An 11,283-nucleotide genomic window follows, 5' to 3' on the forward strand; every position below is an offset into this window, starting at 1 on the left:
ATATTACAAGGTTTATTAGACCGATTTAGACAAATTGGTCTAAATTATGCCCAAATAGCATTAATTCAATTCAGTTCAAATAAATATAATTCAATCTTTTTACACACTGTCCAATTCCACCTATTTTTAATTCAACACAGCAATTAAAAAGAGTCAGTTGACACCTGATAAATGTTTTGTGTGGTAGGAAAGCAGCTTCTGTTTTTTAAATTCAGCTGTTTGAAGCAATTCAGTATTTCTGTCTTTCCTTGGAAGATGCTGAATATTTCACTGAAATTATTTAATAGAACTGGTTATGTGGCTACAGGTACTTGGAGACCAGCGCCGCAGATTCAAGATGAGGAACATCTGCATCTTTTTCTTCCTGCTACTCGCCTCCCATCTTGCCTGTGTGCAGCTGTCGGGCCTCAGACAGAGAAAGTTTTCTTACTACTATTACTACACGGAGACATGGAGAGGAGCCCAGTCTTTCTGCAGGGAGAAACACGATGGTCTGATCACAATCAGAAATGAAACAGAAATCTTGGAGTTCTACAGGTACCAAAGCTGGCTTGGACTGTACCGAGAGAATAACACAAGCCCATGGAAATGGTCCATGAAAGACAAAGTAGCAACCTTCTTCAACTGGGACTTCAACGGTAAGGAAAACATCACAGTTCAGGTAATGATAGAGACAAGTTAGAAAACTTGAAAATTATTTATTTTGAACAAAATCTTGAGAAATAATTTCTCCAAACAATCATCATATTACATCATATGGATGTAGCTTTCTCTCGTAAATCAAGAATGTGTGCATTTAGCTTAAAAGCAGAAATTCTGATTTCCGTTATCGAATGTTTATAAAAATGTGCTTCGCTTTTCTCTGCGCATTAGTAAAACCAGCTAATATTTGTTCTGCTTTTTATTGGAAAAGAGCTGCAACTCTACATAATAACAATTACAGACAAAAGATCCACAGCTTAACTTAAACTAGGTTTATAGTTGAAGCGATTAACTAGTTGCGAGGGTGCGCTCACTAGTGGCGCCTCCACGCCTCTTCGCTTTGGCCTCATGTGCTGTCGGAGTTGGAATTGTCCAGTTTCACTTAAACTGGATGATTCAGAAGGTAGCAAAGCAGGTTCGCCTGGACTAGCATTTATATGATCCATCTATAAAGTTAGCAATTTTTGGACAATATGTTTCGAGTTCTTAAAGGGGCAGTGTTATGTAAAATCAACTTTTTTGAACTTTACATCGTGTTATAATGTTATTCCCTTTGAGGATAAAGCTTCTCCTCGGAGATGCAGTTTCCAAGTTTCCAAACTTCCATTTTACAGAGCACCTCTGTAAAGGTGCTCTGTAAAACTCCCCCACTCTGCTCCTTAAGACTAGCCAGCAGCAATTAACAAACACCTGTTGGAACTGCGAATCTTCTCAGCTCATTATATAAGCTACTTCTCAGTGCATCGCTGATAAAAACATTGTTAAACAGTTAATAGAGGAGCCATGTTGTGACGACTTAAAGGTGGCATTTCAGAAAGAGCGGGAGATTTAAAGAGACAATGGCTCTTTAAATTACAAAGTCAAATTTCTGTTAAGTGATATTTCTTGCAACTAAAGGTAACAGTTATTTGATTGTGTTATAAAACATCATCATGTGCCTGGAAAACATAACACTTCCCCTTTAAAGGAACTTGAATAGAGTAACTGTATCAAAGATAGTAACTGTAGGTTACCATGAACATGCAGCCTGATGGTAGTGGGCGCTCCATATGTGGAAGCTTGATTCTGACCTTGAACCAACTGCTGTATCATTTCCTTCTCTTTTTGCCCATTTGCTGTCTGATTTCTATTGTAAAGGCCATTAGACTCATAAAATGTAGAGCATACACAGGGAGACTGCTGTTTTTATTAAGATACCAATGCTAATCTCCAATAAGATATGAAAGACAATTTGACGTTAGCCACAACATTCTAATCGGTTCATCTCTACTTCAGCAAAAATATTTAAATGTTTCTATTAGTGGGGAGTTTCTCAACATAGGCATGACAAATCATATTCCCTTATCATTAAAAATGCAAAAGCATGAGGGAAGGTTTAGATTTGAAATAAAATTGCTCATTTCATTTTCTCATACTTTAAAGAGAACAGGATTAATAAGCTCTCCAGTGCCTTTGGATCTTGACATTAAATTGAGCCGTCTTCATATCAGTGATATAATTTGCTGAATGATCTCCAGATTTCATCGGTAGAATCTATTTCTCCACTGTTTCTTGTAGAACCAGACTCAAACGAACACTGCGCTTATAAGGTGTCGTTCACCAGCAAATGGAGGAATGATGAGTGTGAGCAGAGACATACGTTCATGTGCTATGATGAGTCACTGACTCTGGTGAAGGAGAATAAAACGTGGGAGGAGGCGTTGGAGCACTGCAGGACTCTGAACAAAGTCAACAGATACGACCTGGCAACCCTCACCACAGAGGACGACCATGACTTTGCACAAGAGATAATCCAACTGGCAACCACTGAGGAGGTGGGCTGCTGTTTACTCTCTGGTGATCTTTACCAACTCATCGTCAGTGTTTGTGTTGACCTCCCTGCTACATGTCGGTAGGTGTGGACCGGCCTGCGTTACCTTGGTGATGAGTGGTTCTGGGTGGGTGGAGAACCGGTGCAGTACCAGAACATTCCAAGCTGTCCGGCTGAGAGATGTGGAGTCCTGGAGAAGAACAGCAACTCATCCTTCGGCATCAGAGACTGCAATGAGAGAAGGAACTTCTTCTGTTACATAAAACCTTAAATGTACAGACAGTTAATAAGGCTGAATTCTTTGCCTTATTAATCCTGTTGTCAATTCTAATTATGAACTTTACAAGCTCTACAGTCTTTTAAAGGTTAAATCTATTCAAACATATATGAAGACTAGCATAAGCTATTAAGAATCATTTTTTGACCCTTTTCTATTCATTGTTTTCGTTTCATATGTCAAATCTCCAGCTGGAAGGAACCAACACAATTCACCTAAATGACTTATTTAGAGCTGTAGTAGGTAAGGTTCAGAAAATATTTGCTTTTTACAGATTTGTCACTTTGTCATGACAGTACACTATGCAGCAGATAATGTGTGAAAAAATACATGTCGAGCTGCTCTGCTTCCTTACTGCCATCTGTAGAAATACACAGCCCTGTCAGAAACCACCAGTCTGAGCTAGGAGGAGGGTTTTATCGCTGTCAATCATGCTTGGATTCTTGCTGCCAGTTTCTCACAATGGAACCTGTCAAGAATGTTAAGGCTAGTTAGCATGTCGACCAATCAGCTTTGAAAACTTCTCCCTGCTGCTGATGGTGATTTATTTATGTTTCACATTTGTATTATGTGAAACTGTTCTCTCGAAAATTTTACATTTGCTCTTTCACATATTTACATGAAGTGAATTTCAGAAACATTGTATCCTCCATATTCTTCTGACTATGGCTCTTCACTTTTTTATATTGTACTTTGAAATTTTTCCAATTACTTACAATTTAGTATAACCTCAGTTTGTCTATCCAATAATTATAAAAGTTCACAATTGCTTATGTGTACTTGTGCACTTTTAGTGAACATCTTTTGATAATTTGTCTTTTTTTCTGAATTTCATAGCCTTACAATTCATGCGGGTTTGTTGTTGCATTTATAAATAAAAATGATTTTTGAATAAATTTCCTTTCTCTCAATTCAACCTGAGCTTTCGTCTCACTGATCAACATATCTGACCTTAGACTGTCTTTCTACTTTCCTCACTTTTTACTCACTTCTGTTTTTGACTTGTACATGGACAGCTCCTCATCAGTCGTTTGCTTTGTGCTCATGCCAAGTTTCTCCATTGCTTACTTTCACTGTGCAAATATCTGTTGCATGTAACAGATTCTCACACATATTATGATTGTGATTAATTTCTGATTGAGCCTGATTCTTTTGGTGCCCTACTCACCAGCACTGACCCTGAAAAACGCTACGCAAGTCTGACGTCATTTCATTTCAATCCAGAAAGCATAAAATGAAATGCTGACCTGTTACCTTCTCTCTTTTTTTTGCCTTTGTTCTGAGAGTAGCTAACTTTACTTCATTTATGTTTTTATTTTGTTTTTTTTTACACAAAATGTCTTTTTGTGTAAAAACAGTACAAAACATTTTGACAACACAGAGATCGCTAATTCAGCAAATGCAACAGATATGCAGAAGCAGACAAAAGTAAGAAATACCTCTGACCACGACATGGCATGGTGCTTCCATGTAATATTTGCTTATATGATACGAGGTTCTACCTACTGTAGGTGTTAGAAATTGAACTGTAAGGGCCTCTCATACCTTCTGGATGTTGTATCTACACAAACCCGGATCCTGCACCTCCGTCACATCCATCTCCAAGACGCTGTGGATGTCTTCCAGAACAGAGGTGCACCACACATTTTGCCCACTAGGTGGAAGAATTCTATTGTCTCCCACTGTAAATTACAGCATTATGATTCTTCAAAAATATATGCCTATAGGAACAAGCCTTTGTCATAGAACAATACAGGTACCTGAACAAAAAGTACTTCTTCTACTTTTTCAAATTTCTGTACATTACAACCACAAATAGGTAAAAAAAAAAGTTAAACATTAGAGTTGTATGCATTTGTATCTTTACTTTTTTACTTTATTAAACATCAGGTCCGGTCATTGCATTAACATAAATCATGTGCTTTATTTTCTCACCAGTCGACTCCAGATTGACAGAATCAAGAGAAAGATTAGCTTTTACTGTATACAGTCACATGTGTAACTTACTATTCCCAGTTATTCCATCAATATTTTATTAGTTAATACTTGTGATATATCCAAAGTAAGCTTAATACCAAACCTTGTATCAGTCAGTACCTTGGTACCGTTGGTTCAGTGATTCCAGCTCTTTCGTGTTTACTTTGAATAGAAAATAAAACATAAAACACAGAATTGAAATGGTTGTGCAATATGAGTGTTTAGTTAATCAGAAGAAGTCTTTCCAATGCTTGAACTCTCATTGTAAACAAACCTTCATTATCTCTGTAGGTGCTGAACCTTCACTTTCAGTCCAGCCAACCAGGCGCTCATCTCCCTCAGGACGGCGTTGATGTCCTGTGTGCAGGTCTGCTGGTCCAGTTCTACCTGCCCCCCAGTCTGCCTTAAATGTGAAAGAATGTCATTTTCAGACTCCGCTTGAGGTTGAGCTGCAGAGACGGAGCAGACCAGCAGCAGCAATGGAAGCAGCGTTCTTATTTCCATCCTCGGTGTTGGTCTATGTGGGTCAACTCTTAATTATTGTGACTTAAACTTCCTCAAGCCTTAAATACTGAATTTTATTGTTCGTGACAAATTATTACCAGTCGGTCGGGCTATTTCCAGGCAACGCACTTCAGCTCTCATGTCTTCATGTTTCAGCTGTGTGTTTTCTTGCTCTGCACGAAGAGACATGATCTGAGCATGAAGTGCATCATTCTTACTTGCAAGCATGTTATATTTTGCTTGCAAGTCTGGTTGCCTGGAACTCCTGCCAGTTTTGGGAGCACTCGTCTTTTATGTTTGTAAAGGTTCAGTGTTTTCAAGGTTCTTCAAGTTGTAAGTTGCAAGTTCCTACATTTGAGACAAAAAACAGAAAGAGCCGATATGTGGGTTTTAAGTGAATGAGTACTGAGTCCATTGTTGATGTGATCTCCTGGAATGTAAGAGGCCTCAAAACAGTAATGAATAGTGTTAAGAAAATACATTTAAAATATGCTTGTTTTAAAACTTAACATGTCTTGATTGAAATAGCTTAAATATAGTTTTTGGACTAATCTTTTGGTTACCTGCAGCTATAGCAGATTGCCTGCTAAATCTTTTGATCTGCCCTTTGTCTGTGTGGGAAAGAATCAGGAGAAGTTCCAGCTTCACACTGATTGAGTTCAGGCCAGTGGAGGAGAAGCTCCACTTCCACTTTGTTTAGATAACGGTGACAACTGGTGTTTGATCTTGAAAACAAATTGTAGGGAGTTTCTAACTTTTAAGATGGTCAGAGACTGTCCCTAGTTGGATGAGCGAAGGTACACCTTATTTGAATAAATTAAAGAGAAGAATACGCCTTTACTATAAAAGTTTGTGCACATGAAGAACAAACTAGATTTGCTTTTGCAACTCTCCAAAGACGTCTTTGCCTTTCTTTCTTTCTTCTTCTTTTCTATTTGTCTCAGGTAAATGAATGTCTGCTTTAGTGTGTTTGAAGTGTCTGTGTTGTCAATGTGATTTTATACTTTTAAATGTTAGAATAAACTCTGGAAATGTATGAGGTGAAGCGTTGACTGTCATCTCTGTTAGAGACTTTTTGGTATTATCATTTTGTTATTACTTTAGTTCATATTCAGTCTAATGTTAATCAATAGATAATCAACATTCAGTCTATAGATCGTTGTGATTTTCTGTTTAAAGTGTTCTCTTCCTTATGTGTGTATAAACTGATCTGGAGGTCACGATTGTCTGTTCATCTTCATGTGAAACAGTTAACTCTGTGTTTCTCATACCTTAAATTCTTATCAACCAGAATACCTCCTAACTTAGGAACTGCCTGTGTGCAGTCGTATTTTGTCTTGTTGACAGGTTGACCGAGATTTGAACCGGGCTCAGACCGTAGATCAGATATCACACCTGGAACTGGGTTGCTAGTTGTTTGGGTTAGAAGTTTTACGACCTCTATTGCGTTTCCTGACTGCCCCCTTGGCTGTTTTTCTTTGACAATAAAACAGGGGCTCACGCGGAAGCAGACCAGAACGCTCTGTGAACGGCTCGGAGGAGCAGTTGGCGGAGTCTTCTCCTTCTGCAAAAGCTTGGCCATAAAATTCATATACGTTGTCTGTGGTTCTTTTATGTAGGTTCGAAAGGAAAAATACCCATCAATCTCTGTGTGGCTTTTGTTTCCACGTATGGAATCATTGAATCCGGGAGCACAAGAGAATATAACGAGCCAGAAATTAATGATTTTATTCTCTACAATAGACTTAAACAATACCATCCAAAGGTGGTTTTTATCCAAGAAACACACTTACTTACAAATGACGTTGCACGACTAAGAAGAAGATGGCCAGGTCAGGTATTTTCAAGCTCATTTTCTCCACATGTTGGAGGGGTTGGGGGTGCGGGGGGGCAATTCTTATTCATAAATCTTTACTTATTTGTATAAAAATAGCTAACATAGATCCTGCTGGGAGATTCATCATAATCCAAGCCTCACTGATGAACTAAAACTTAATTTTGGTTAACCTGTATTGTCCTAATATAGATTAGGAAATAGACCCTGATTTCTACAATAATTTGTTTCTCTCTATTACAGCTTTCCATGGTGATGTGATCTTTGGTGGAGATTTTAACTGTACTTTAGATCCTAATATCGACCGATCAGCAGGTTTAGATTTGTCCCACCCTAAAAGTAGACGGCTTATACAGCATTTTATGTTTGAACTAAACTTAAGAGAAATATGGAGAATACAGAATCCAACAAAGAAAGAATATTCTTGTCACATAATATCTTGTCACATAATATCTTACTTCTTAATTTCAAATTCTTTGGTTGCCAGAATTAAGAGTTGTGCCTACAAAACATATTGATCTCTGACCACTCACTATGCATGCTTAAATTTTCACCCTTCGTTTAGTTTAGACGTAATCCTATTTGGCAATTAAAATCCCACTGGTTGCAAATGCCCAACTTTCTGAAATATATTGAGAAAAATATTGATGATTACTTCAGCCTTAATAAATTCGAGACTACAGCATCTATTAGTCTCGGATTAATGTTCCGGGGGAGGTAAAATATCTTGGTCATGTGCTGACAGACCATCTGTCTGATAATGAGGACATTTACCATCAGGTTGGAATGATATATGCTCAGGCAAATATCCTTGTTCATAAGTTTGGATTCTGTTCTGATGAAACTGAACTTATTTAGATCATATTGTACATCACTGTATGCTGCACATTTGTGGTGCAATTTTAAAAAAGCCAGTCTTCATAGACTGAAGGTGGCTTATAATGATGCACTAAGACTTTTGTTAAATAAGCCCACATGGACCAGTATCTGATCCCATCAGTACTTTGATGGCTGTTTTAAGAAAGCTTATGTATAAATTTATTTGTCGTTTGAATCAGTCTAATAATTGAATTATTCCACTGTTGACTAACGTTAAATATAGTGCAGTAAAATACTCATCTGTACTTTGGAGACATTGGTATGATTGCCTCTTGAATGGTGAGAGGTTTGAGTGTCCCAATGATCCTATAGAGCTGTGTTGTCTGGGGCTTTATGCCCCTGGTAGGGTCACCCAAGGCAGACATCCTAGGTGAGGGACCAGACAAAGCGCAGCCTGAAGACCCCTTTGATGAATGTGAATGTTGGATTTGGTGTTCCCTCGCCCGGACACGAGTCACCGGGGCCCCACTCTGGAGCCAGGCCTGGAGGTGGGGCACGATGGCGAGCGCCTGGTGGCCGGGCTTTTACCCGTGGAGCCCAGCCGGGCTCAGCCTGAAAAGGAGACATAGGTCCCCTCTCCCATGGGTCCACCAGCTGTGAGAGGGCCCAAACGGGTCGGGTGCAGTGTGGGATGGGTGGTGGTCGAGGGTGGGGTCCCTGGCGATCTGATCCTCGGTTGCAGAAGCTGGCTCTTGGGATGTGGAATGTCGCCTATCTGGTGGGGAAGGAGCTGGAGCTAGTGTGTGAGGTTGAGAGGTTTATAATAAACCCACTGCCTCAGTTATAACTAATAACATTGTATCTAAATTATTTAATCTAGCTAGGAGCACGCGTAAAGGCTGTCTATATAACCTTTACATTTTCCTGCATTGAAAATCTGTTAGTTGCCAAATGGTGCTTATTTTCTCATGAGAAAATGACTCCTATAGGACTCCAGAGGGGCACTTATCACTTGTTTCCTTTAAAAAAAAATCAGTCATAAGAATGAATCAAGTACCAAGGTAAATGTGCAAATATCATCTAAAAACTTTAAACAGACAGTGAAATCTTTAAATTTTCTTAATTTGTATGGATGGAATTGTCAGTTACTGCAAAAGCTACTAACTCAATAAATTAGAATGTTTTGTTTTGTTTTGTTTCTTTGAAAAATGTTGTATTGAGTTTGATTAGAGAGAGATCCCCAAGTTGGTACACACAACATCAGTTGTTCAGTTATTCACACGTTCACAAACCAATGGAACAAAGAAAAACAAAGACAAAAAAAATCCTGGAATACTATTCAAGAATTCAAAAGATGATGAGAAAATTAAATTTCTTAATAAACATATAAAGAAAACCATGTTAGTTTAAAATATAGTAATATAGTATAGTAATATAGTAACTTAAAAGTAATTCACAAAGCACTGACTTACTTTCTTTAGCGTTACATCTTGTTAGATGACTGGAGATTATTCTGTCATCTAAAACATACCTGGAGTGTTGCTTTGATTCTTTCAAACATGTTTGAGAAAACCTTTCATCTCCATGGCCACCATTTTGGGGGTGCCTAAATGCTTGCTCTCAGTAAGTGACACCTTTTCCTCGCTGGTGCTGCAGTGTGTAAACCTAGCTTCTAAATTACAGAGCAGCCCTCCCCCACGACTCCCTCACTCCTCTCCTTCAGACTAGCGGCAGCAGCAATTAGCAAACACATGGTCGAAATGAGAGTCTGCTGAGCTCATCACATGGTCTACGTCTCAATGCAATGTTCCTAAGGACATTGTTAAAGGTTTAATGGAGAAAGGCTGTAGTGATGGCATGCTGTAGGTGGAGTGGTCAGAAAGAGCAGGAGATTCTTAAAGAGACAGAGGCCCAATTTGAAGACTTTTAAATTGCGAGTTATATTTTGTATATATAGCATTTTTATAACAACTGAAGGTAACATAGTTACTTTATTGTGTTGTAACATGACACTATGTGGCTGTAAAATATAAAGTACTGCCCCTTTAAGAAATGTTTGGTCAGGAAGAGGTGAATTGATGCTTGGCCACCTGCTGTCATTTCATCAGACCCAAAACTCTTCAAAAGAATTCAGCAGCTATTGTTGCTCCTATCCTGTGGTTGTCTGACTATCCAAATTTGTTACCAGCAACTATGTCGATCCAGTCATCCTAACTTGGCTCTCAGCCATCATGTTTGGAGTTGTAAATGCCTGGAGTGTTTCTGAGACGGTATGTGTTGCGCTTCAGTGCCAACATTTTTGGGTGTTGATTTGAAGCAACATTTCATCCCCAAAAGCCTTTGATTGTGCCAACATGGAAAATTATGTTGGCACAATTAATTTAAGGATTTCTTAGTCTTAAATTAATCTAGACTTATTTAATCAAGACTAGATTTTGTTACTATTGCTGGAACTTAGTCTGTTCACTGACAGGATTTGGACCCTCTCATGGTTCTGATTAATGGTTCTGGACTTTCCCTTTATGGATTTTTCTCATCAGAACCTTTTTTGACCTGGAACATAGTGATTCAGAGTTGCTTACGTCAGTGTTTTTCAACCACTGTGCTGCGGCACACTAGTGTACCGTGAGTGATCGTCAGGTGTGCCGTGGAAATTATTCAATTTCACCTCCCGTATTTTCCGGACTATAAGCTGCTACTTTTTTCCTACACTTTGAACATGCTGCTTTTCTGTGGATTTTTCTTAAACCACCAGGGGGCTCTTTAGCAGGAAGTGAATCATTGGAAGTCAAAATTGGAAATCAAAGAAGAATGCGCTAATTTTCATTTAGAACAACCACATGCTAGCAGCAGGCACGACGGAGAAATGTTTTCAAACTCGTATGATACAGCTTCTAAGCTGAGGAGTGTCGATCTGGCAGTACAGGACGGAAATAGAGCCAGTGCACGTAAACTCAGCGTGAACAAAACCGGATTTGGAGACGGAGAACTGCGTCCTTAATATATCATTATTAGGATGCAGCCCTCTGCTGCCCTCTGCTGGGTCCTTATGGAAAACCGAGAGCGGCAGAGATACCAGCGGCCTGTAGCCCAGTGCATGGTGCGCTCATAGTCTGGAAAATACGGTGATTGGTTTTTTTGAAAACGAATTAATTATCTGCAAATGATGCCATCTTCGAGTGTCTTTGCTGTAGTAGTGACTAGCGGCGTGATCATGTAACTTTATTATCACTAGACGCCAGTAGGTACAGAACATTTTACATTAAAACAAGAGAATTAGTGATGCATGAATGTTATTACATTCATGCATCACACATGAATGCATGAGTTGCATGCATTCGTGCATGCAACTCATGCATT

At 38.9% G+C, this 11,283-nt stretch overlaps 1 protein-coding gene across 1 annotated transcript; it reads left to right on the forward strand.

Moving 5' to 3' along the window:
• The first annotated feature begins 298 nt into the window (after positions 1 to 298).
• LOC106952112 (C-type lectin TsL-like) lies at positions 299 to 2,783 on the forward strand. Its single transcript, XM_015040023.1, has 3 exons — positions 299 to 638; positions 2,260 to 2,516; positions 2,598 to 2,783. Exons 1-3 carry the CDS (start codon positions 338 to 340, stop codon positions 2,781 to 2,783), a joined length of 744 nt encoding a protein of 247 aa, XP_014895509.1. The 5' UTR covers positions 299 to 337.
• Positions 2,784 to 11,283: the final 8,500 nt, after the last annotated feature.

The sequence above is a fragment of the Poecilia latipinna genome, unplaced genomic scaffold (assembly GCF_001443285.1).
Source record: "Poecilia latipinna isolate Pla-1442-1.1 unplaced genomic scaffold, P_latipinna-1.0 Scaffold493, whole genome shotgun sequence".
Classification (NCBI taxonomy): domain Eukaryota; kingdom Metazoa; phylum Chordata; class Actinopteri; order Cyprinodontiformes; family Poeciliidae; genus Poecilia; species Poecilia latipinna.